This window comes from Oncorhynchus clarkii, chromosome 6 (genome assembly GCF_045791955.1).
Source record: "Oncorhynchus clarkii lewisi isolate Uvic-CL-2024 chromosome 6, UVic_Ocla_1.0, whole genome shotgun sequence".
In the NCBI taxonomy this organism is placed as follows: Eukaryota; Metazoa; Chordata; class Actinopteri; order Salmoniformes; family Salmonidae; genus Oncorhynchus; species Oncorhynchus clarkii.
In genome coordinates this window covers 23,303,035-23,330,297 of record NC_092152.1, presented here as the reverse complement: position 1 = coordinate 23,330,297, position 27,263 = coordinate 23,303,035, and the positions used below count along the sequence as shown (strand labels likewise).

Genomic DNA, 27,263 nt, shown 5'->3' with positions numbered 1-27,263 from the left:
GCAGCAGTTGCTTTTTTTTTTACCTTGATTTTTGGTTTGTGTTGCTGTCATGTAGTCACATGAATTTGTGTTCAATAAGTATACATTGTTGCAAGACAACTAAAGGTTTTTGTACATACATTAAAGATGATTGACCTACCCTGGCAATGTGTCAAGATATGTACCATACATTTTACATATTTTCATTTTGCATGAGAAACTATTCCGGCTAGCAAATAACACATGGAAATAGCCCACTTTATTTTCCTTTATTTCTACATCAATGTAATGCTCTTTAAAGTAAATTCAACAAAACAAAAATAAACATACTAAACAAAAAGAGCACTTGTTGTTACAAGAAACTGCTATGTCCTGTTACAGGAAACAGCTACAAAGTCCTCTGCGACCGACGATACATGAGAAGGATGAAAGTGCTTGTTAAAGATAACTGTAAAGGAGGAAAACAAATCAAAAGCACATTAGTTATCCCTTTATTACACAGGAGGTTGGTGGCAACTTAATTGGGGAGGACGGGCTCATGGTAATAGCTGGAGCGGGAATAGTATCAAATAGATTAAACACATGGTTTCCATGTATTTGATGCCATTCCATTTGCGCTGGTCGGGCCATTATTATGAGCCGTCTCTCAGCAGACTCCACTGCTTTGTTAAAGACCTGTATAAGAACTGCTTGGCACCAGTTTCCCTCTGACACACACGCTCGGAAACACTTGCATTTACACCGGAGTCCTGGGCCATTGCAGGGATGCCTCCTATGGGGAACTACGTGATGGACAGCTTCTTAAATCACACGAGGGAAGAGAAATGAAAGCCCAAGAAGATCAAAATAACTCAAAAACCCAACTGGACAAAGTGTAAGGGCTCCTCCAGACAGACAATGTGTAAATCCAACCCCTCCACATACTCCCATCATCATATCCAGCTATGCCCCACAACAGCACCAAAAGAAAAACAGGCTCATCCCTCATGGGAGTCCTTCTGTGGGTGACATAATACTGAATAGAACAGACTCATTTTCAGCTTTATTGTTTGATGTATTTCTGTGGCAGTGTCTACTTTAACTGAAATGCTATGCAAAACAACGAATGGTGAAACTGCCCTACAAGCCTCTAGCCTCGCCATGCCAGAGTGCAACAGGGACACTAATGGAAGCCAGAAGGAAATGAGTGTCTAAAGGAGCATTACTCTGAACCTAATTTAGCCCTCAATGTCAAACCTCAGTTTGGGAAAGTATGACCAGAAAGACCCACATGGCTTTGAGATCTGAAGCTATGGACTACTTAGTCCAGCCATTGAAATGTACACAGTATAAGCTATTCAGGGGGTCATTGAAAGAGATCAACAGTCAAGAGTTTGGTCTAAGCCCTCAGATGGTTTTACAAGATGGCTGTCCAAACTATACATGGCTCTTTCACACAGTCTGCTGATCAGGTAGAGAGTTGTGAATAATAACAATTGCTGAAATCCCGTGATTCATTTGTGTCCTGCTAGTACGACAAGTGGCATTATTAATGATTGGCAGTCTTGAAGGATATAATTTTGGACATCGTATAGGGTTGTATTTGTACATTTAATGCTCGTAAAACCCAAAAATCATTAATAACAAAAGGCCAATATTGATGGCGAACATCTGAAAAGCAAATATCAACTACTACAAGCACAGTGAGAATATCTGTGTGCATGTACGAGTGTGTGGAGCTCCTGCCTGTATGGTAGAGGTAGTGTGTACATGTACTGTATATGAGTGGGGTATGCGTGACCGTATGTGAGTGGGAGGTGGGGGTATAGTATTAGGTTGTTGTTTCGGACCACCATTCTGTCAGTGCATGGGAATCTCATCGATTTGGGCCATCTTTTCTCACGGCCCTTAACATCCACTACTGATAAACACTGATTATCCTGTGGCAATATAATTGTCTAAATTTGAGACAGCAATTCAAGAATACAACATCAATAAATAATGAAAACAGGTACTGATCGCAATCAAATGGAAAACCACTGCAGCATCAAAACAGGAACATGCCCCCTTAAAAAAATAAAGATTCCGGTTTCCAACAGGTTGAAATTAGAGTTTTTTTCCAGCAATCAGCAAAAAGATACAAATGAAAAGGTTTATGGTGACTAATTTGGTAAGCCACTATAAAAGGATTCTTCTATACATCGTTTCTTAAACGCTATATACTTATCTGAATATATTATTTATGTTACAAAAATGTATCTGAGAGGAGTTTATTGAAGAGAGATGAAATAAGTGACTTCTCAATTCAGCAGGAGAAAACCGAGCTAACCAGCTAAGAGAACAACACTGGATGTTCCACAGAGACAAGGTACTATACATTTCATCCCCTTGTACTATCCAGCACTTCCTCGGTTTATATAGGACATGACGCAATGGTGGTTGAGGATGTTCAAAGGGAAAGATTGTGATGCATGTATGACTCAACTTCATATTTTAGGGCTGTTTCATTATGTTCAACTAATAGCAAGGAAGTTAGTTACTAAATAAGCAGTCAGTGTTGAGTAATAATTCACCCATCCTGCAGATGAGGACACATTGGTAAATGAGTTCCTGTCATCACAGGAGGACACTGATACAGTAACATGACTAAAGCACATCCCTTAGTGACCCCATGACAACCATTACACCACTTCCTATTAAACCCTAGTTGTGATGGATTGAACGTGATGTCATGTCCACTTCAGTGCCAAGTGCCTGCTGGGTAAATTGGGGGGGTCATCCTAATTTGAAGTGATGGGTAAATGAATGCATTTCCACAGCCTCTCCTCAAGTTTATTTAGGTCTCTGAAAACAAGTGACAATGCCAAATTAAATTTATGCCGCGTTCAAAACTCGTTAAAAAACTAGTTCCGACTGGAAAAAATCTATGTGAACAGTCATCCAGCTCGGAATTCCAACTTGGGCATTCAGGCCTCTTTCTATAGCTCTGACTTTCCGACCTGACGATCACTGACATGATTGATCTGAGTTCCCAGTTGTTTTGAACGCGGCATTGGTTCAGAAGCTCTGTCATAATACCAGCTGTCAACATTATCTACACCGTCTACCATTAGTGTGTGGCACCTATTCACGCCAAGAGAGTTGCAAAATGGAACCAGCTAGGAGAGGATTCATACTTTGATGCAATTCAAAAACTAACACTAACTCCCAAATACCCTCCCTGCTTAGGGCAGAGTCCTAACTTCAGACACATAACGCAAGTTGAAATTCTGCCCAAGTTCATCCAGGTGTTCCCCAGAAGTCAATGGAAGGTCTTGCCAACACAGTCCAGCCCTATTCTGGACACTAGAAGTGGTTTCTGAAGCACTGGAGCTTCAGAAAAGTCCCTAGGGGATGGATGATGGTACCACTCCTGTAATTGAACTATAAGTGGGTAAAAAAATAAAATAAAATGAACAAGCCCTCAAGAAGACTTTGCAGCATCATTCGGAGATGACCCTCTCGTGCCCCCCCTGGACAACGGGACCAGACAGGCTATCCTCGCTCTATCGCTGTCCCAGTCCTACACCACGTCGACAAACATTACCAGCAGTCCTCTGTGTGTTGTCACACACCCTTCCATCAATCTGTCCATTCATCCATTCCTGTGCATAACCACCATTCAAAGTGCTTAGCATCTAGCAAAAACACCTTGTTCACCTCCTCCACTACATCTGGCATTGCAGACCTTTATACATGAAAATCCATATTTTGCAGCACACACGTACATGGGACATTCTGCAGCTCCTGAGCTCATCGGTAGAGTGCCTGACCGTGTCAGTGGCTAGCTGAGTATTGGCTGGAAGGCTTGGCCTAACCCCTCCCAGGGCCCTAGTTGGAGCTGGCTGTGATGGGTTCTTCCAGCTCCAGTTCCATGGGATTGGGAGTTGTATTGATCTGGAGGCTGCCGTAGCAGGTCTTACAAACACGGGTGGGCTCAAACAGCTGCTGGCTTGGCACGGGTATCTTCTGGTCGCAGCAGCTGGCACAGAATACATTCCCACAGTTCCTACAGGGGGAGACAGTGAGACAGCACAGGTTCAGTCTCCATCACAGAGGGGCTGTTTAGTGGATATGAGAGAAAAATCCATGCAGCAATTAAAAGTAAGACCCTTTGATTTAATATGTAGCACACAATCTTTATACTCATCATAACTTGTTATACTGACACCCCGATAAGAAAACCTGACATGGTCCTGTATGTTTTCAGACTAGTGGCTCAACACTTTGGTCACTGATTAGACATTTCCAGGTGGAAGTATTGGCAAAAAGGCATAAAAACAAAAACTTCCCCTATAGCCCACTCACTAAATGCACCCCTTGCACTGCCATGAGAAACAGATGAGTTGTTAATACATATTTGCAGACAACTGCCAGCCATTCTCAGCTTCATGCTCATACCTTCCACATGACCAGACAGGAGATGGCCATCACGGTCATGTGAGAGCCATCTGACTTTCTTAAGGAGAATGCTGCCAACATAAAGTGTCTGAGCGGGGTGGTTTTCCAATAGGTAAGGGGTGGGTTAGGTTAGGATGAAGTCAACCAAAAAGGTGGAGCAATGCAGGATTAGAGGGAAGGTAGGTGAGAGGGGAAAGAGGGGACAGTGAAGCCGTATCTCACCAGACCTCTTGGACAGGCTCCCTGTCACTGTGGAGGAGAGGGTACAGAATGGACAAGAGCAACCATCAGTGTGGCCCAGACCAGACTCACAAACACTGCTCTCATCTAGTCTACACTGCTAATACAGACAACATCTCTCCCTATCACACTCACTCAGATACTGTAGAAACCCTACTTTCCCAGTTCCATGCATAACAAACACTAGACCTCTTTACATAGGCTGCTCCCATTATGGCACAGATTCAAAAACGTTCCTTCACTGTGGTCTTGACTGGGTGATACCAGTAGCACATACTATGAAAAGGTCGGTCTTGAATGGCCTCGATTTAAACTGCGCATTCAAACAATCTCTGCATTTCACTAGAAGTCTGCAATCAGCCCTAAACAGTTTTGAAAACGTCGCAAATAGCCCAAATGTTAACATATTGCCAACAAGCTAATTGTCATGTAAGGCCTTTACACCCGGGCTCAAACACAAGGCGCCTTGTAAAAGCTCCAGTTGGAATAACAGGGAAGAAACTAAAATGCTCTGTTTGTAGGCTACAATGTGGCATTGTGAGCATTCTGTTGGACAGGGACCAAAATGGTGCTGGTAAACTAATTTGCTGACTATGGCTTAACCAAAAGGTACAGACAGCTTATAGATATGCAGCTTTGGGAGCACCGTGGAAATGTAAATAGCAGGGGCAACATGTTGAAGCTGTCCCACATTGGCCCAGAGTACCAGGGAAGTAGAAAGGATAACAATATGAGGAAATGAGAAAACCAAAAGAGGCAATGCAGAGACGACAGCACCTGCATGGCAGATCTGTCCCATTCATAAGCACATCCACAACATCCATGAAGAAAACAAAATGTTTGTCTTCCCTCACAAAATGGGCATGATAAATGATAATGAAAATTGTCATTCTATTACAGATGTCTGCGGGCATAAGGCCAATCACAAAGCAAAAAAAGACCCAAACGGAATAGCAGGATCTCAGGGGGAAGGAATAAATGAGTAGAAAACTGATATAAACAAGCTTGAACTGAGGCAGTGTCTCCTGAGTTAAGTCTCATCACATCAGAAGTGATAGCAGTGTGTCTAAGTGCAGCCAAGGCCCGGTTCAAACCATAGCAAGGACAAAAGCCTGTGGTTAGTTACCTGCAGTGATGCTTCCTGGTGGCGAGCCAGAACCTACTCTCACACCCGTAGCACTGGGCTGCCAAGTGGTCCGGGTACCAGCGGGTCACCTGCAACAGGCAGCCAAATGGCAGTTCTCAGCGAGTATCTTAAGGTCAGCCAAACTTTATCTGTGAACTCCCAGTCTCTACAGCCACTATAGTCCATCATTCATCTTCCACCCCTCCTCCAGGTCCCCTATAGTAGCATCCCATTCGGCCAGGCAGCTTACCTCAGTGTCATTCTTGTCCACCTGCTCCCAGCTAGCCTCAGAGAAGAGCTCTGTGCTGCAGCGGGACAGGCAGCTAGCATCCAGGTTATACTCAGAGTCTGTCATTGAGGTCTGAGTGGGAGGGAATGAGAACAGAAACTCAGTATCTTTGTAATTTCACATCTGACTAAATATTAACAATTAAAGTGGTTCTCCCCTCAAATGTCTAGTTCCAGCACTGTCAGTCTGATCAAATCATTTTTGAAAATCCTCACTCAAATTACTTAGTCACAGCTCTTAACTGCCTAGTCATCTCTCTGCAGAACGAGGCCGGGTCTTACCACTTCGTCTCCCATATCTCCGTTGATCCTGAGGGATGCTGCGTGGTGATGGCTCTCCAGGCGGCTCCACAGCTCCTGCACCTGCTTCTTCAGCGTCTCCACCTCCATCTGGTGGCCTGCCTCAATCTGCCTCAACCGCTGCTGGATGGCGTCCGTGTGGAGCGTCAGCCCGTCATCGTCCAGGTGACTGCGGGCCGGCTGCTCGGGGCTGGGTGTGGCGGCAGGGCGCCCCAGTAAGGCATGGAGGCAGCGGTGCTGGGAGCAGCTGCCCCGGCGGTGGTGGGTCAGGGAGCTGCAGGAGGCCAGGGACACCTGGCGGCTCAGTGGGGCCCACTCCCCATTCACCTTGGCCCAGTGAGGGCCACTGCAGGTCTCCCCCTCCAAGCTCTCGCCATTACACAGTCCCTCCCTGCTGGGATCAGCACTCAAAGACTGGAAGGCACTGACGGAGGGCCGCTTGTGTCCTCCATTTGAAGTCCTGGGTGCCCCCTGCTCTGGCTCTGCCTCCCCGTTCACTCTCCTGTGGCAGGGGGGTTGACTCCTGCCTTCAGAGCAGGGCTGGGGGCCTGCACAGATGGATACCTGCACTGGGGCCTCTGGCCTGGTGCTGGCCTCTTCAGTCAGAGTCTCTGTTGAGCTCTCCATGAGGGAGGCCCTCTTGTCAGCCTGCACCAGGACCTCTGAGAGATGTCTGCTGGACTTAAGCTCTGGTGGAAGGTGATTCTCAGCAGCCACTGGTGTCCTCTCTCCAAAGCCATTGATCATAGTTCTAAGGGCAGCGTGGGCTGGGCTGGGGGTGCTGGTGCTAGGGTTGTGGTCTGGCTCCTCCTGGGCAGTACGGTTCACCAGAACATGCTTCACCAGCACTTCTTCCTGCTTCTCTACCACCTCCTGCTCCTCTGGAACGGCCACCTCCTGCTCCTCTGGAACGTCTGTGGGACTGCCTGGAGAGACACTAGACTCCTCCTCAGGCTCATCTGTGCCCTTCTCTGGGTGATGCCCATTAGTGATAGTAGCCTCCGTCTGATTCTCAGCCCCATTGACGTTAGCTTGTTTATCAGCCTTACCATCACTGGTGCTGGCCTCTTTCGCCGTCTCTCTTCCATTAACATTAGCATCAATCAGAGTTTGAGCCACGGCAAGAGGAGCAGCAGCGTTAGCTTCTCTCTGAGTATCAGCACCAACCTCCTCCTTTGTTGCTTCCTGGAGAATGTTCTCCATCTGTCCCTCTGCCACAGCCAGCTCAATGGAGAGCTCAAGCTCTTCTCCTGCTGCTAACAACCCCTTGGAGGCTCTGTCTCTCAGCTCAATCTGCCCTCCTTCAGGGCTGTCTTCCGGCTCAGAGTCGGCCGTGCCTGCCTGACGCCCTGCTGCTCCAGGCTGGCCGTTAGCACGCCCTTCCTGAGCTCCCCCTCCGTCGGGCCCCATAGCGATGTTGAGCTCCAGAGAGCGCCGGTGGTCCTGCCACTTCTCATTCAGGTTTGGGTCACTGGAGCGCCGGTTTGGGGCCAACGAGCTCCCCAGCTCACATGCGCTGGGCAAGTTATCGAAGGAACGGGTCTTTGGACGTCTGTCGAGGGAGGAAAGAGATGCATTGAGTTGATTAGCACATGGAAAAAAGCCTTTTTTCCCTAAACAATGGCTCCGTATCATTGAGGCCTCATGATTGAAGTGGAGGCTGTGTATATAATCAGGTAATCATATTATAGTGTTCAGGATTAAGACATGCATGTCCACAAATGGAAAATATGGAGCGAAGCATAGCTCATGTAAAATTTGTGTTGTAATCAAATGTATCCCCATAACCTATTGATCAAGGAAAAACTAAAAACAGACAGTTAATCTTGCAGAGAAAAAAAAATGGAACGGATTCAGCACTGTTTTTGTACGTCCTCAACACAGTTATCGTCAATAACAAATGGCTACAAAAATACTTTGAGGTATGTTGTAAACTGCCTCAACTGACTTATTTTTTATCTTTTCAAGACACTGACAAAGTCATGAGAGATTAAATAAGCAGAGGATAACACTATTTGCATCTCCCAGACCGATCATTGTGTGAGTGAAAAGCAATTAGGCAGCTGAGCTGGTTATAGAGCAGGTTACAGAGCGAGGTCCCTCTGGCTGTGGTGCCCGAAACCTGGGTCTATCTTACATCAGAGGGAGCAGAGTGGCAGGCTCACCTGCCCAGGGGAGTGTCCTCAGGGTTGGCACCTGGCACAGGATAGGGTGCACACGACTCGTCAGAGGGCGTGGTGGGGGAGGAGCTGGGAAGGTAGACTGCCGTCCACAGCATCAGGTTACGTACATGACACACTGGGTGGAGCACCTACAACAACAGACCCAACTTTAGATATAGGAATTTGCAGGGGGTTGAACATAAATATTAATGTATTTGATGGACAAAATATTCACACTTGAGCAAGCAAGGCAAGACAGTACAATGTCAACAAAGTGGCCACAAAAACAGTTTTAAATAGATAAGATGACATTGTTTGTGTCATAAATTAAAGTTTAGTTCTAGGACCATGAACATTTTTAAGTAAACAAAAATAAATTATAGCACTCTGGGGCATCCCCTAGAAGTACCCCCCCCCATTGTATAAAAGGCATGGAGGAATGTTCCAATATAAAGGGCTGAGAAAACAGAGAGCAGACATACAGTCTCGGAGTGGGAGGAGTAGAGCATGTTCCTCAAGGCGCGGTTGGCTGGTCGCAGCAGTGACCACACGGAGCAGGTCCTCTCCCGAACCTGACGGTCCTCCCTCTCCTTCCCACTGTTGCACAGGAAGGTGCCAAACAGACACGAGTAGGAATGCTGCACCATCTTCACCTGCACAGACAAACACAGGACCAGAAACACACAAACATGTCGGAGCATGCTCAAATCTCAGGTATGATAATGATAGTGAGTAAAAAATGCCATGCATCTCGGAGCCTAAAATATGACAAAACTCTCCAGGGTAATTACAGATCAGCTAGATAAAAACAGTAACTCAAACCAACATTTGACTGTCATTCATACTAATCAAAATATAAACATTTGAGTTGCATCCAATTCCTGACTAAGTGAGTTTGATTCCATCCTATTCAGGTCTATGGTCATCCTCCTTACCAGGAAGGCCTCATTGAACTCAAAGGAGCATGGGAACTGCCTTTGGAGCTGGTGAACACAGTCCAGCCACTGCAGGAAGACCGGGCAGCGCTCGTTCAGGTCCTCTGAGTTCTCCCCGTGGCCACAGCGGTCAGCAAACTTATGGCCAAAGTCCAGCCACTCAGTCTCCACCAGCACCTGGAAACCCTGTAGAGAAATCATATCAACAGCAAGAGATACATTTCAGTCAAAATGGATGTTATACTTTAAGGGGGGGGCATATGCATTTATTCCAGCCATCTAAAATGTGCCTCTGTTTATGTCTAATTGTTAATCAACCTAAAAATGTTCCAATACAACGATCAACGGGGCCCAATGATCATCCCAGCCAGCCTACCTCAATGGTGCGGTAGTATGGGTCCAACAAGAGCTTGGACAGGGCAGCGATCTGGGGCGTGCGGTCCCATCCGTCAGAGCAGTGCACCAGAACAGGTCTGTGGTCGCGGTCCACAGCGTTCAACACCAGCAGGGCAGCCTTCAGCAGCAGAGACAGATGCTGCAGCCACTTGGTGCTCTCCAGAGCAGACAGCCAGCTACAGAGGGAGAGCCGGTGAAGCTGTAGTGTACACAAACTACTCCCATACACTCAGTCACACCAAGCACTGACTTATAAACACAACAGCTCATCTTAGATAAAGACAAACCAAAGACCTCTAATGGGCAAGAGCAAGAGGCTCTTAAAATATGTATGTTTAATATGTCTGTTTCATTGAATGTGACCATAGTTATGAAAAGGGCTTACAATTATTGAGTCTGAGTACTTTCAACAACATACTCTTGGTTCAAGGGAGACATTTTGATTAAATTACAAATGGCAGAGTGGAATGTGAAAGTTCCAATGGAAAGAGATCCTTTAGTTGTGGGCTGGGCCGGGTTCCTAAACCAGAACCAGATGTGTGGGCAAGGCTAAAACCCAACTGGGGTTAGTACAGTTACTACGCCACCATGGCAACAAACTGGAGTGGAGTAGGTGGTCTCTGCTTGTGTAATTCATCTTGGATTGTGAGCCTAGTCGGAATGGACCTCCACTGTAGTGCTAGAGGCACAACTCACTTGGCCGGGTCTGGCATCTGGGTGCAGAGGAAGCGCAGGGACTGGAAACTCTTGCGGATGGAGTGAATGTTGGCCATGCCCATGAACACAACCTCACAGTTGGGGTAGTACTCTGTATGGAGGAGGAGATGAGTCAGTTTGTGACAAATTAACATATCATTAATACCAAAACAACTACTCTAGGGCAGAAAAATAACAGTACAGATTGCGAGTTTGTACAGTTTTTCTGTTGACATTAAGTTGACAATAACATGCTTCCATGCAAACCCATTGACCTCAGTCTCCTGGATTCACTGGCCCAGAGATGAGCCATCTTACCTGGGCATTCACAGCCCCCTCCCTTGGCCCTGTTGGCCACAGCCGCTGCATAGGACCTGGCATCCAGGATCAGCAGCTTTTGTGGCTGGATGGCCAGTGTCTCTACCTCCGAGCTGTTCGTCAGGGACGATTCTGAAACACGAAGAGACACAACCGGAATTAAATCTCTGCATAGGTGATGACAGTCAGTATTATCAAATAAAAGTGGTAATAAATGTCTAAGAGGGACCAGCACAAGTCCTGACAGGCCCACATTGCACAACCATATGTCTGCAGCAAAGCCACACAAACAGATGGGAAGGTGCTGCTTCAGCACTCTGCATGTACGGTATGGGTGTGAGAATGTGTGCATGTTTGTGTGTTGTGGACTGACCGAAGTCAGTGTCCACGAGGTCATTGGTGCCGATGATTCCATTGGTTCCATTGATGTAGGATCCGTTTGCCAGGTGTTTGCGGGAGCTGCAGTCCACAGCACAGGCCCTGGCGATGGACTGGACCAGGTGCTCGTCGTCTGCATTCCTCCAGCCCCACCAACTGACCTCCGGCTGGCCGCAGCGGGCGATCACAGCCCCAGTGCTCTGGTGCCTGGAGGACAGGGGAGGAAAGGCATGGGACAGTCAGGAGAACAGACTGCACTGTGTGGGAAAACAACATGGAGCAACTGATCCATTTGGCATCTGGAGTCAATAACAAGGAAAAGGATTGGGTCCAAAAAAACATACATATGCAAAGATGGAAGCCTCCCTACTCATGAAACACACCTCGGGATGAAAGGAGTTGTCCTTGCTTTGCATTGTATTCACAGATAACCTATCCCTGTTCTCTCTCACTGACTAACAACGCTACACAAAGACAGAAAGCCCCACCTGAACACAACGGCCGGGAACCTCTTCCAGGAGCGGAAGGCTGCCACGTTCTCCAGCTCCTTGTCTGTGATCCAGGCTGGCACCAGGAGCTGCTGCGGATAGCTGGAGCACAGCCTGGCAATGCCAAGGGAGAGAGGGTCAGGGGTTAGAACAGGAGGGCAGGGGTTAGAACAGGAGAAGAGGGGGGGCAGGGTTTAGAACAGGAGGGCAGGGGTTAGAACAGGAGAAGAGGGGGGGCAGGGGTTAGAACAGGGGGGCAGGGGTTAGAACAGGGGGGCAGGGGTTAGAACAGGGGGAGAGGGGGGGCAGGGGTTAGAACAGGAGGGCATAGGTTAGAACAGGAGGGCAGGGGTTAGAACAGGAGGAGAGGGGGCAGGGGTTAGAACAGGAGGAGAGGGGGGGCAGGGGTTAGAACAGGGGGGCAGGGGTTAGAACAGGAGGAGAGGGGGGCAGGGGTTAGAACAGGAGGGCAGGGGTTAGAACAGGGGGGCAGGGGTTAGAACAGGAGGGCAGGGGTTAGAACAGGAGGGCAGGGGTTAGAACAGGAGGGCAGGGGTTAGAACAGGAGGGCAGGGGTTAGAACAGGGGGAGAGGGGGGCAGGGGTTAGAACAGGAGGGCAGGGGTTAGAACAAGAGGGCAGGGGTTAGAACAGGAGGAGAGGGGTTAGAACAGGAGGAGAGGGGGGCAGGGGTTAGAACAGGGGGGCAGGGGTTAGAACAGGAGGGCAGGGGTTAGAACAGGAGGAGAGGGGGCAGGGGTTAGAACAGGAGGAGAGGGGGGCAGGGGTTAGAACAGGAGGAGAGGGGGGCAGGGGTTAGAACAGGAGGAGAGGGGGGGCAGGGGTTAGAACAGGAGGGCAGGGGTTAAAACAGGGGGGCAGGGGTTAGAACAGGAGGAGAGCGGGGCAGGGGTTAGAACAGGAGGAGAGGGGGGCAGGGGTTAGAACAGGAGGAGAGGGGGGCACAGGCTGAGTGATGCCTCTAAAAAGTTCCTATTCCTGGACACCTAATCGTGGACAAGGTCCTTATCTACAGGAGGCTCCTCACCAGTGGAGGACAACAGTACAACCAGCCTCTGTATCAGACACACAGAGCAGTGTGTGCAGCAGGGTGACAGCAGACAGTTATCATGGCACTACCCTGGGAGGCCTGGTAATCAGATCAGCCCTGTAGGATGCAGGCTGTCAGGGGGCTGTTAGCTGCTCATACCTGAACTTGCTGTTGATGTCAGATATCCTCCAGGCGTTTTGAGTGTCGAAGCCCATCCTCTCCACCTCATTCTTGAACCAGGAGGTCACATGCTCTCCTAACAGAGCACACAGGGACACATGAGGAGAGATGAGATTAGCCAAAATGACGGGAAGGATTTGGGTCTGTCACCACTGAGTAGAGGTTGTCTGAGGACACCGGTGTCCTGGTCTATGTACCTGGCCTGCACAGCTCCCCGTGCTGCTCCTTCTCCCCGGCATACACGTCCACACACCAGGCATGGAAGGGGAAGGAGAAGAGGTCCTCCAAGCAAGACGGAGGGCGGACCGCAGCGTTCAGCCGCTTCAGCCACTCCTGACACTGCTCTAAGGTGGAGAATTGACACCTGGGAGACAAGCAGCACAATCATACATACTAGCTTATAGGCCTAAACCAAGACATGAACATCAGCAAAAATGTTGCACGCAATATGCATGTGTGTATTGTTTCAGTTGGTCCTCCTACCTGACGACCTTACAGTCCTTGCAGGTGACATGGAGCTGGAACATGTCACGACACTCCACAGTCTCTATGAGCTGCAGAGGGACCTGGTGAGAGAATAAACACAGACACAGGAACACAACAGTCACACTCTGGTGTACCACAATCTCCAAACCAGCAAGCCGACTTTCTCACGCACAAACAAATAAGCTAGTTTCAGGCTCTAGGCCTACATGTGCTCTACAGTCACACAAGGGGACATTCTAAAGTAAGAGAGCAGAAGTCACAAGCACATGCAGTAAATGCTTGTGCAATATCACCACCAACAAAATGTCTACATTTCAAAACAAGTTAGTAGGCTAGTTATGTTAGTAGGCTAGTAATGTTTCACGTTAAGTGTGATAATGCCGATAATGCCAGGAGAACTAAAGGCTACACTGCTGTCACCTTGAAAATCTGAGCACAGACTACTCCTTCACAGCTGCAAACTAGCTGCATTAGATGTCAAATAGCATTTCCCAGGCAAAGGTTGCCATTTTCACATCTCCTTTAGCACCGCCTTCCGATTTGATGTGCTTCCCTCGTGTACTGATTCAGTACGTAAAACTGCTGGATCAACATGCAGTAAAATGTTCATCTGCAGCCCTAATCGCCTCATATTTACTGTCTATTAAACCCTCATCTGATCTAGGCAAATAACCACCAAAACTACAGTATTATACTGAAGAGATCCAACATGTAGCTTCATGGGCAACTCAACCAAATTCACATAAAAATGTAAGTTATAGATCTAGCCTGATAATTGGTAGATCCGTTCTAAGCTTTCTCGATCACACTGTAGTGGCCAAAAGTTTTGAGAATGACACAAATATTAATATTAATTTCCACAAACTGTGCCGATTCAGTGTCTTTAGATATTTTTGTCAGATGTTACTATGGCATACTGAAGTATAATTACAAGCATTTCACAAGTGTCATAGGCTTTTATTGACAATTACACGAAGTTGAAGCAAAGACTCAATATTTGCAGTGTTGACCATTCTTATTCAAGATCTCTGCAATCCGCCCTGGCATGCTGTCAATTAACTTCTGGGCCACATCCTGACTGATGACAGCCCATTCTTGCATAATCAATGCTTGGAGCTTGTCAGAATGTGGGTTTTTGTTTGTCCACCTGTCTCTTGAGGATTGACCACAAGTTGTCAAATGGGATTAAGGTCTCGGGAATTTCCTGGCCATGGACCCAAAACATCAAAGTTTTGTTCCCCGAGCCACTTAGTTATCACTTTTGCCTTATGGCAAGGTGCTCTACCATACTGGAAAAGGCTTTGTTCGTCACCAAACTGTTCCTGGATGGTTGACTTTACCCCAGTCCTCAGCAGTCCAATCCCTGTACCTTTTGCAGAATATCAGTCTGTCCCTGATGTTTTTCCTGGAGAGAATTGGCTTCTTTGCTGCCCTTCTTGACACCAGGCCATCCTCCAAAAGTCTTCACCTCACTGTGCGTGGAGATGCACTCACACCTGCCTGCTGCCATTCCCGAGCAAGCTCTGTACTGGTGCTGCCCCGATCCTGCAACTGAATCAACTTTAGGAGACGGTCCTGGCGCTTGCTGGACTTTCTTCGGCGCCCTGAAGCCTTCTTCACAACAATTGAACCGCTCTCCTTGAAGTTCTTGGTGATCTGATAAATGGTTGATTTAGGTGCAATCTTACTGGCAGCAATATTCTTGCCTGTGAAGCTTTTTTTGTGCAAAGCAATGATGACGGCACATGTTTCCTTGCAGGTAACCATGATTGACAGAGGAAGAACAATGATTCCAAGCACCACGCTCCTTTTGAAGCTTCCAGTCTGTTATTCAAACTCAATCAGCATGACAGAGTGATCTCCAGCCTTGTCCTCGTCAACACTCACACCTGTGTTAACGAGAGAATCACTGACATGTCAGCTGGTCCTTTTGTGGCAGGGCTGAAATGCAGTGGGAATGATTTTTGGGGATTCAGTTAATTTGCATGGCAAAGAGGGACTTTGCAGTTAATTGCAATTCATCTGATCACTCTTCATAACATTCTGGAGTATATGCAAATTTCCATCATACAAACTGAGGCAGCAGACTTTTTGAAAATTAATATTTGTGTCATTCTCAGAACTTTTGGCCACGACTGTACAGCGTCCTTGTGCAAAATGGTACACAGCATCATCTGGATATGTATGCAACAAAAGTTCAACATTCACCTTCTGCTATTTCTGTCAAGCCGCCTAAGCGTACAATTTGATGCATACGTTGGATTTATCCAATGTAGTCACCATATAGACCGCAATGCTGCACGACAAACACAGCGTTCCATTGGACCAAAACACAATGACGCTGTAGGTGTGATCGAGGAGTGAGTTTAGCTTGTGTCTTTTTACTTTCAGTTTTGTACAACAGCTTCAAACAGCTGAAAAGAATATTATTTTGGGTTATTGAAAAAATAAATGTCACAGTGTTTTAGATCATACACTCATTCTCAACACCCCTCAAACTCATCTTTGGACCGCGAAACCAGTCCCACTGCTTTTTTCCCCCCAGGGATTGATTAAGACCTGAAACACCAGGTGGGTGCAATTAATTATCAGGTAGATCAGAAAAACAGCAGCACCCGGACCTCGTAAGAGTTAAATATCCTTACTTTACACTATACATTGCTTGTTTGGTCACAAACTGAAATTAAGCAAACATTATAGAATTTTAGCAACCAGGAAATGGAAGGGCAAAGTTTCACCCAAAAGCACATTTTCTGCTCTGCAGAGGGGAGTGCAGCGAATGCTGGTTTTACAATTCCAACACGGTCCAATGCCATGCAGAATGGACAGGCGGTCAGTGTTCAACAGGTTCACACACACACAGTTGCCATGTCATTATCCATCTCAGCCCAGTCTGTGAGCAGGGCAACACGCTGTGCATGCAGGGGCTGCTGGGTACTTACTGACACCTCACAACAACTGTCACTCTGTTGTTCAAAACAAAACAGGAGAGACAATAAAGACAAGGGAAACAGAGTTAAAGCGGTGTCTGTTCTGCTGCTATTGCCTGGCCACACATTCCTTACACTCTGTTATAATTCCTGCTCTCTAATCTACATCTGACCACACAATGAATTCCTCGGATGCTTGTTAACGGCCTGCCTCACTGCGCGCTCTCTCTCCCCATTCTCTCTTTATGTGAGTGGTGAACCACAGCCATGTGACACAAATGCTTTACCATCCAATCCAAATGTGTGAAGAGAACACACACTCCGTTTTATTAAACATAGTGAGATCCAGCTCCAATATAACTAGACTGACGGCAGAAATGGGAGGGGAAAAAAAGAAGAAAAAATAAATAAAAATCACAGGTGAGCTAGCCGGTAAGAACTGGAAAATTTTAACACCGGTGATCGAGCAAAAACGTCCCTGTATATGTAAAACATGCCAATCCAAAAGGCGCAGACACCTGCACAACAATGATGTTTATCACTACGGTACTATACTACTACAGTGAGAGGAAGTGAAGCAGTGTCATTTGTTTGTAAATTGGGGGAATGTGTTCTATACTACGAACAGTGTAATAATGAGATGTCAATTTCTAAGAATAACCACACATTGGTAACAAAGACGGTCTTTATATAACACGGCAAAAGGGGGAGAGGGCGGAAGTGTTGTGCATCCCTGATGGGATCTTTGCAACCATGGCAACGGCAAGTGGAAAGAGAAAAGCAAAACAACTGAGAGAATGCCCTCTCCAGACTGCCTGCCTTGTTACCACAACAGTAGTGGCACACTGTCACTGGACCCAGCACACAGTCTCCATTCATAAAAAGTCAAGGTGCACAGAGACTGGAGACAATAGGGTTTCACTTTACTGACCAGCTGTAGAGTTTCTTCAGACACTTAGGCACTGTCTGTGAAATTAAAGTGTGTGTTAGAGCTGGGTGATAAACTGTGTGCTATCAAGTCCCAAGCCTTCACTTAGTTAGTCGGCAGTACTTACATTTACGATGGAGTCTTTGAACTTGATGTGGAGGCGGTAGCTGGACATGGCGATGATTGCATCCTCCGCTCTCCCCACGTACTTTGTGAACTCCCCATGCAGCTCGGGAAAAGGCACCTGGCACCACAGGAGGGAAGTTATCAAAGGGCACAGAACCTTATCACTTGTAAAGGTGCCATATAAATACACACCTACATACTCTAAATTACCATTACAAACACATGTAGAAGAATGACTTTGCGATAACTGTACAGGCATGACTTGGCATTGTGCTAACCAGCTCCGGCAATTAGTGTTCTCACCTGCAGGCTCCCCTCCTCCAGGACTGGGGGCTTCTTGGGGAAGATCTGATTGGCCTGGATACATTCCATGCTCTGCGGCCCCTCCTCCTCCTGCCAATCAGAAAATATGTTGTTGATTATGTGGAATGTCCGTTGTCTTGTAAAATAACTAGTCCACTACTATCCCCATTCACTGGTTACAACCAGCATCGACTGTAGCCATTCTCCAACCACTCCCACATTTAACCAGTAACTTAATTGAATAGGCTTTCACAAACAGGCAATGATGAAGTCAAATGTAATCAGAGGAGTGTTGATACTAAAACCAACTATAAATAGGTGTGTGGTCTTAAATCATCCCTGTGCAATCTCTCAATCCTCCACACACACACACACCAGGCCCAAGTCCCCTGCGAAGAGTACCTCACCCTTGGCTGACAGCCTGGCATGGTACTAAAGTTTGTCTGTGTAACCGAGTTCAGAGCCAGAAACAGATACCGGCTACAGAGCACACTACGCCAAGTACAAAATATCATAAGTAATCCTTTTACAACCAAGTGTCTTAAATAATTACAGGTCTAAATGTAATTTGGGTGGCTAGATCCAATTATGGTCCCCTTTGATTTCTATTGGTATCCGTCTGTGCCACACGTGAGGAGCTCTTTGATGTTGCATACCATACTTCTCAATTTAATGAGCATATTTCAGAAACCCACAGAGGACATTTCTTTGATGGCAATGTGAGGCATGAACACGTAAGCAGTTAAATAGTTTTTATTCAGGGACTAAATTGTAGAATTTTTTTTTAAACTGCCTTCTGAAACAGGGCCCTGTGCTCTTTGCTTTGTCCTGGTCCGTTTCAGCAGCACCCTGGGGCCCATGGGCGGTAAGGCTAGGACACAATAGGAGTTCAGTCTAGTGAGAACATAATGGCAATACTGGCAAGGACAAAGAAAGATTAGGGTGGTCCGTAGACATTGCAGATAAAAGACATGGCTGGGGCAGCAGGCTCAGTGCGACCATCCCACCAACTGAACGCTGTCTGGGAGCCAAGCTCAGTGTCCTGTTCGTCCGCATGGCTGGGGTAACACTCTGTAGGGGCCAGTTAGGGGGCAGGCACAGGAACGCACAAAACACACAGGCAGACACACACACATAAAAATACATACACATCAGGTACTCGCCCATCAGGCAAAACAGGAGTATTTTTTTGGATTGATATCAGGTATTTTATGTCTCCTTGCCAATGGGGCAACCTCCACAAGCAGGCTCAAGTTGCGTGACTGCTGAGGTCACACCCCTACCCAAGTTATAGGGCTACCCTTAATGTCAATCCCCACACACACACACACTTTCAGAGCAAGGTTTATGATTGACCAAGATGTAACTCATCACATGCAGTGGTAATACTACTCCATATCACTAAGGCTTCCAGTCAAAATTAAACAATCCTTGCTGAGGCAGCAGACTGGGTGGAACTTTGACACTGTGTCCGATGCAACCATCTAGCTACCAGTAAACACAGCGGATTTAAAAAGGCTGAAAATCAATGGAGTTTCCGATTCGACAGACAGCACACACACAGATAGCTCTTCTTCACTGGTAGATAGAAAACGGTCATGATGAATGATGCACTTTACCATGGCCCTTGTGAAGGAGTGTGGGTCACTGGACAAGGAACACAGGCCTTCTTCACTGGACCCCAAATCTAAGTCTGTAGAGAGTGGAACAAGGGGAAAGATCTAATTTGATTGCGCCATAAAACTGGACTACAGTAGTCTCTTATTGCAGAGGATCCCTTGTAAACAATATCTCATTAACAGTGATCACATGGATGAGAGTAACACCCTGCAGTACCTGGATTTGGAGTGCAGGGCACACAATTTCATTCTGTGTCACATGTAGAAAAGGAAATACAGCCCTTACACAGACAAAGATGTTCTTTTCAATAGGTTATCACTTCAAAATGATAAGAAACTAAACAAAATGAGTAGCGAGAACTGTGATGTGCACCGGTTTTGCTACGTACCAAAAGAGAACAAGCAACAGATGAGGTGCTATCCTGATGATCCTGTTTTGCAAATTTCAGTTAGAGTGAAGACATTGAATTCTGTAGAAAAAAAAAAAAAGAGAACATGAAACTAGTTATTATAAGGAATGAACAAATAGTTAATCTGCAAACATCTCAAACAGCTTACTTTTCGCTGGAACATTCAATCTACAATAGACCTTTTCATTCCCTGGTAAATATAGCTGTGCTGGTGGGTACATTAGGCTGCAAGTGAGGTGAGAGGCACCACTTAAAACACATTTATGTAATGGAAAAAAGCCATTTACGTCCAGTTGGGCCACAGTATACTATGCTCATCAATTCTGATAAGGGGTGGGGGGGGGGGGGGGTGTAACTGTAAGATAAGATACAGCTACAGTGCATTTGGAAAAAATTCAGACCACTTCCCTTTTCCCACATTTTTACGTTACAGCCTTACTCTAAAATGGATTAGACAAAACAATTTCCAAACAATACTCGAAATTGAGCTCAGGTGCATCCGGTTTCCATTGACCATCCTTGAGATGTTTCTACAACTTGAAGTCCACTGGTGGTAAATTCAATGGATTGAACATGATTTGGAAAGGCACACACCTGTCTATAAAATATATAAAAAGGTTCCACAGTTGACAGTGCATGTCAGAGCAAAAACCAAGCAATGAGGTCAAAGGAATTGTCCGTAGAGCTCAGAGACAGGATTGTGTCAAGGCACAGATCTGGGGAAGGGTACCAGATCTGGGTAGCAGAAGGTTTGAAGGGAAGGGTAGCATTGAAGGTGCCCAAGAACACAGTGGCCTCCATCATTCTTAAATGGAAGAAGTTTGGAACCACCAAGACTCTTCCGAGAGCTGGCCACCCGGCCAAACTGAGCAGTCGGGGGAGAGGGCCTTGGTCAGGGGGGTAACCAAGAACCAGATGGTCACTCTGACAGAGCTCCGGAGTTCCTCTGTGGAGATGGGAGAACCTTCCAGAAGGACAACCATTGCTGCAGCACTTCAAATCAGGCAGAAGCCACTCCTCAGTAAAAGGCACATGGACAGCCAGCTTGGAGTTTGCCAAAAGGCACTTAAAGAACTCTCAAACCATGAGAAACAAGATTCGCTGGTCTGATGAAACCAATATTGAACTTCTTGGCCTGAATGCCAAGCGTCACATGTGGAGGCAACCTGGCACCATCCCTACGGTGAAGCATGGTGGTGGCAGCATCATGCTGTGGGGATGTTTTTCAGCAGCAGGGACTGTGAGACTAGTCAGGATTGAGGGAAAGATGAACGGAACATTGTACAGAGAGATCCTTGGTGAAAACCTGCTCCAGAGCACTCAGGACCTCAGACTGGGGCGAAGGTTCACCTTCCAACAGGACAACGACCCTAAGTACACATCAAAGACAATGCAGGAGTAGCTTCGGGACAAGTCTCTGAATGTCCTTGAGTGGCCCAGCCAGAGCCCGGACTTGAACCCGATCTAACATCTCTGAAGAGACTTGAAAATAGCTGTGCAGCAATGCTCCCCATCCAATCTGACAGAGTTTGAGAGGATCTGCAGAGAAGAATGGGAGAAACTCCCCAAATACAGATGTGCCAAGCTTGTATCATACCCACGAAGACTCGAGTGTAATCACTGCCAAATGTCCTTCAACAAAGTACTGAATAAGAGTTCAATCTTAGTTTCATCAGACCAGAGAATATTGTTTATCATGGTCTGAGAAACCTTTAGGTGCCTTTTGGCAAACTCCAAGCAGGCGGTCATGTGACATTTACTGAGTAGTGGCTTCCATCTGGCCACTCTCCCATAAAGGGCTGGTTGAGATGGTTGAACTTCTGGTTGAACTTCTGGAAGGTTCTCCCACCTCCACAGAGGAACTCTTGAGCTCTGTCAGAGTGACCCTCAGGTTCTTGGTCCCCTCCCTGACCCTCTTCTCCCGATTGCTCAATTTCGCGGCTAGCTCTAGGAAGAGTCTTGGTGGCTCCAAACCTCTTCCGTTTAAGAATTATGGAGGCCACTGAGTTCTTGGGAACTTTCAAAGCTGCAGAATTGTTTTGGTACCCTTTCCCAGATCTGTACCTCGAAACAATCCCGTCTCTGAGGTTGTTTAAAATGTTTATAAAGTGTGCCACAAAACATAAAAATTAAACTGTTTTTGCTGTCATTATGGGGTAGCGTGTAGATTGTATTTTTAAAAAAAGAATCCTGATCATTTAGAGAATAAGGCTGTAACGTAACAAAATGTGGAAAAAGTCCAGGGTTCTGAACACTTTCCAAATGCACTGTATAAACGTGTCATTCATCACTCATTCTACATTTACAAAACAGTAGACAGCCAGCACAGTCTGTCACTAAAATGCTGCTAGCAGTGTGTGGTACTGCAATGAAAAACTGAGCATTAATTTTCCACGTTCATTGATACTTTTGTATTAGTAGGGTCTACTCTGTTCTTCAGTGCATTCAGAAAGTATTCATACACCAACTTATTCAACATTTTCTTGTTACAGCCTGAATTAAAATGTTTTTAAAATGTTTTATTCTCACCCATCTACAAACAATACCCCATAATGACACTGTTTTTAGAAATGTTTGCAAAATTGATTGAAAACGAAATACAGAAATATCTCATTTACAGAGTATTTACACCACTGAGTCAATACATGTTAAAATCACCTTTGGCAGAGATTACAGCTGTGAGTCATTCTGGGTAAATCTAAGAGCTTTGAACACCTGGATGTTACAATATTTGCCCATTCTTTTCAAAAATCAAGCTCTGTCAAATTGGTTGTTGATCACTGCTGGACAACAATTTAAAAGTCTTGCCATAGATCTACGAGCAGATTTAAGTCAAAACTAACTCGGCCACTCAAGAACATTCACAGTCTTCTTGGTAAGCAACTCCACTGTAGATTTATACTTGTGTTTTAGATTATTGTCCTGTTGAGAGGTGAATTCATCTCCCAGTGTCTGGTGGAAAGCAGACTGATCCAGGTTTTCCTTTCTCTCCGGCAACTGAGTTAGGAAAGACGCCTTTATCTTTGCAGTGCCTGGGTGTATTGGGGGTACAGAGATGTGGTAGTCATACAAAATTAATGTTAAAACACTATTATTATTACACTATTATTACACTATTGTCCATGCAACTTGTGACTTGTTAAGAAAATGTTTACTCCTGAACTTTATGCTTGCCATAACAAAGGGGTTGAATACTTTTTGACACAAAACATTTTAGGTTTTCATTTCTAATTAATGTGTAAATATTTTTAAAAACATAACTCGACTTTGGCATTATGGGGTATTGTGTGTAGGCCAGTAACCAATAATCTCAATTTAATTAATTTTAGATTCAGGCTATAACACAACAAAATGTGGAAAAAGTCAAGGGGTGTGAATACTTTCTGAAGGCACTGTACATTTTTGGCGTTCAGACAAAGGAAAGGGGGATACCTAGTCACGTCTTCGGCACCCGGGAACAGTGGGTTAACTACCTTGCTCAGGGGCAGAACGACAGATTTTTGCCTTGTTAGCATGGGGATTCAATCCAGCAACATTTCGGTTACTGTCCCAACGCTCTAACCACTAAGGCTATCGTTAGAAAGATTAAGTTCTCGTCTATTTCAGTCAAATAATGTCTAAGCGTTACGGTATCCATATGACCGATTCTGTTGGACCAAACCTCAAATAGAGAGTTAAAATGGCTTGTTGTCAGAAAGGAAGAAGTCAACTTTTGTCTTTTCTGTGAGTGGGAGGGGCTTGGTGTCTGTGTGTGAGTGGGAAGTTGCACAGTGCACACAGCACAGAGGGAGTCGAAACCAAAGACACAGAACACTAATACATTATATATATATTTTTTAAACAAACCTCGATTTCTGCGATACAGGCATTTGGAACTTTGCTCTAAAACATGAATTAGAATTAATTCTATGTCGCCCAGCCCTACAAACCGAGCCATTTTGCCTTTACATTGCACCTTCATTGTCTCACCTCAACCTACCTGCATTAACAGTTCCACAAATGCTTGTAAAATGTCAGACCCTGCAGACTGAAAGAGCCCGATTCCTTTCTGAACCGTAGAACCTGAACCTACTAGATTGTGAAGACCTAGGCACAGCCTAAAGGGACGTCATTCTGTCACCTGACTGAGCCGAGAGCTAAGTTAGCAGTGTATGCTCCAGAGGTACCCTCCTCCTCACTGGCACTGACTGATAAAACATATCTGTCACACACACGCACACTGGTGTGCGTGCGGACATACCAACAAAGCATGTTTTTTTTAAACATCAGCAGGCTCGTGACCCATGGCCTCAGCTCAGTCTGGCTCTGTGTGCAGAGTCACACAGGGCAGGCTTAGCGCCTCAGTCCTGTCATATGACTACCATGCATCTGATCTGAACCTGCAACACTCAAGCAAAGGCTTAAAATCATCATCTCTCAAAGTGAATACTTCCCATCTCAGTGACGTAAGGAGGATATGAGGAAAGAGTGAGGATCTGTGTGACGTTCTGGGGAAGAGTAGAGGTTGAGTAGTTGCATGTGCTGGTCTCGAGAACCCAAGAAGGCTGATAACTTCCCTATTATGGGTTCTCAGCTGAACGTATGGACCACAGTTCCATGTTAACTACAATCCTGTGGCTCTGTTTTAACATTTAGAAACGTTACTAATCCTCACCATTTCCCTCACAAGGCAAAAAGGGACATTCACTGACTCCACTGTAGTGCAAGGGAATTCAAGTCATGATAAGGGCAAGAGCTAGTCTAGCTGTAATGTTCTGACAGATAAGCCTGATATTATCAAAACATGTGACATTCAAAGCCAATCTATCCAGCAGTGAATAAAAACATGTTTCTCAAACTATTTATTGTTAACTGTGTGAATCACCAACACTGATCGAAGACCAGTAGAGAAGAACTAGCCTATCAGATAATTTTACTAACACATTAGTAATCATGCATCAAAGCATGATTTTTGAATTCCAGATAGCCAACTAACGTTACTGGTGAACGGTAGCAGTTTGCCTTGATTGTTATCTTTTCAGAGATTAAGCTAGCAAGGCAAGCAATTAGAATATAGTGCTGAGCGATGAAACAACATTTATGTTATTAAAACAAAGGTAGGTTTAATTATTTGAATTCCATTTCGTTTCATTTCAGTCTTCGGGACCCCAAGGGGTGCACGTTTTGTTTTTTGCACTAACACTACACAGCTAATTCAAATAATACATTTGATAAAATTTGATAAAAAAACAAAACGTGCAGCGAGTTTGGGAAACGCTGGTGACAAAGTGTAGTTTGTCAACCGGAGGTGCACACAGCAAATGGATCTGTACAAAGAAAAATGTATTAAGTGTATATTTTTTAGTTGAACGATTATTTCTCTCTGATATGAAAGATAAGGGGCATATTAACATGCGTTTCAAAAAACATTTTGCAAAGCGATGATTAGTGTCACAATTGTTGTTTACACACAGCCAACCGTGGCCGAAGCAAACAGCTGAAAACCCTAGAAGGGCTTTCAAGAGCTAACTAGCTAGGTACACTATAAATACACAAAAGTATGTGGACAGCCCTTCAAAAATGTGTTGATTCAGCTATTTTTAGCCACACCCGTTGCTGACAGGTGTAAACAAATGGAGCACACCGCCATGCAGTCTCCATAGACAAACATTGGCAGTAGAATGGCCTTACTGGAGAGCTCCGTAACTTTCAACATCATAGGATGCCACCTTTCCAACAAGTCAATTTGTCAAATTTCTGCCCTGGTCAATTGTAAGTGCTCGTATTGTGACGTGGAAACAACGGCTCAGCCACGAAGTGGTAGGCCACACAAGCTCACAGAACGGGACCGCCGAGTACTGAAGTGCATTGGACATAAAAAGTCTGTACTCAGTTGCAACACTCACTAGAGTTCCAAACTGCATCAACAGCACAATAACTGTTCGTCGGGAGCTTCATGAAATGGGTTTCCATGGCCGAGCAACCGCACACAAGCCTAAGATCACCATGTGCTGGAGTGGTGTAGTTGGCCGGCATTGGACACTGGAGCAGTGGAAACGCGTTCTCTGGAGTGATGAATCACGCTTCCCCATCTGGCAGTCCGACGGACGAATGTGGGTTTGGCGGATGCCAGGAGAACGCTACCTGCCCAAATGCATAGAGCCAACTGTAAATTTGTAATAATGGTCTGGGGCTGTTTTTCATGGTTCAGGTTAGGCCCCTTAGTTCCAGTGAAGGGAAATCTTAATGCTACAGCATACAACAACATTCTAGATGATTTTGTGCTTCCAACTTTGTGCAACATTTTGGGGAAGGCCCTTTCCTGTTTCAGCATGACATTGCCCCCATGCACAAAGTGAGGTCCATACAGAAATGGTTTGTTGAGATCGGTGTGGAAGAACTTGACTGGCCTCCACAGAGCCCTGCCCTCAACACCATCAAACACCTTTGGGATGAATTGTTACACCGACTGCGGGCCGGGCCTAATCACCCAACATCAGTGCCCAACCTCAATGGAAGCAAGTGCCCACAGCAATGTTCCAGCGCCTAGTGGAAAGCCTTCCCAGAAGAGTGGATGATGTCATAGCAGCAAAGGGGTGAACCAACTCCATATTAATGCTCATGATTTTGGAATGAGATGTTCAACGAGCAGGTGTGCACATACTTGTGGTAATGTAATGCATGTTAAAGGCCGATTCGCGACGTGCAATAGAAAAATAGCAATTTCAACAAGTATTATTGGATAACTAGCTAACTCAAGGTTAATATTAGTTAGCGAGACTAATCATAAACGTATTATTAGCCAACTACGTTAACGTTAGTTAGCAGGCTGGCTAATTATCCATTCTCTGTTTCTCATGTTAACTGTCAACAATTGATAGACAATTTTGTACCCGATTAGAGTTTACCACGTTAGTTAGCTGGCTAACTTGGGTAGTTGTTGTTTCCTCTTTGAGCCATCTTATAACGTAGCACACGTTAACGTTACGCCAGTTTGCTAACTAGTAGCGGCGAGCTAGCCTAGTCCAGTCAATCGAAACAATATACATCACATGGCTAGTTAGCGGCTAACGTCAGTTAGTTAAGCTGTGAGAATGCTATTTTCTCGTTATGACTTTGACAGGTCAAAATAAATATATTGCTGTTTGGGTACGACGTAGTTATGCTTCTTCCAGTCCTAAAGTTACAGTTAGCTAGTAATCGTAGTCAGAACTGGCCATTGCTTGCTCTTTCTGGAACTGTTTTTGTTGTTGTTATGAGGGCGGACCCCAAAACTGAGGCCTCTGTCAAAACACACCGAAGCAGGAAAACAACCGGCAGACTCACCAGAGAGAAAGCAATGACAATAGAAACGTTAATGATCCAGTTGAAGATCCGTGCACTGGGTTTGCAATAAATTACACGTTAGGAAATACATTTGCCATATCCGAGGCCAGTTTCAATACGTCCCGTAGAAGAATCGAGTCGCCATCGCTGCGAATCGCCAACCCAATATTATACGTGACGTCGTACGCAACGTAACCACGT

At 45.7% G+C, this 27,263-nt stretch overlaps 1 protein-coding gene across 5 annotated transcripts; it reads right to left on the bottom strand.

The window, feature by feature from the left end:
- Positions 1-233: 233 nt before the first annotated feature.
- Positions 234-27,234, bottom strand: LOC139410815 (phosphatidylinositol-3,5-bisphosphate 3-phosphatase MTMR3-like). 5 transcript variants are annotated; one of them, XM_071156347.1, is made up of 22 exons: positions 27,063-27,234; positions 19,737-19,817; positions 19,348-19,421; positions 17,729-17,818; positions 17,427-17,543; positions 16,384-16,407; positions 13,439-13,521; positions 13,153-13,319; positions 12,935-13,031; positions 11,726-11,839; positions 11,233-11,444; positions 10,860-10,991; positions 10,542-10,653; positions 9,826-10,021; positions 9,450-9,635; positions 8,997-9,167; positions 8,518-8,663; positions 6,335-7,904; positions 6,015-6,125; positions 5,765-5,853; positions 4,626-4,647; positions 234-4,006 (listed from the first exon to the last, which is right to left on the bottom strand). In XM_071156347.1, the coding sequence occupies exons 3-22, from the start codon at positions 19,348-19,350 to the stop codon at positions 3,935-3,937; spliced, it is 3,714 nt and encodes a 1,237-aa protein (XP_071012448.1). In that variant the 5' UTR covers positions 19,351-19,421; positions 19,737-19,817; positions 27,063-27,234; the 3' UTR covers positions 234-3,934. The 5 variants fall into 5 exon arrangements, with proteins under 5 accessions (XP_071012448.1, XP_071012445.1, XP_071012447.1 ...); XM_071156344.1 differs by having other exon boundaries at positions 4,621-4,647; positions 27,063-27,219; XM_071156346.1 differs by lacking the exon at positions 16,384-16,407 and having other exon boundaries at positions 4,621-4,647; positions 27,063-27,219.
- Between the last annotated feature and the right edge of the window lie 29 nt (positions 27,235-27,263).

Excerpts from the sequence above, each read along its gene's own strand:
- LOC139410815 (XM_071156344.1), bottom strand. Across the intron at positions 11,445-11,725 it reads TTCCCGGCCGTTGTGTTCAG|GCACCAGAGCACTGGGGCTG; the intron begins GTGGGGCTTTCT and ends CCTGTCCTCCAG. Across the intron at positions 9,636-9,825 it reads CATACTACCGCACCATTGAG|GGTTTCCAGGTGCTGGTGGA; the intron begins GTAGGCTGGCTG and ends ATTTCTCTACAG.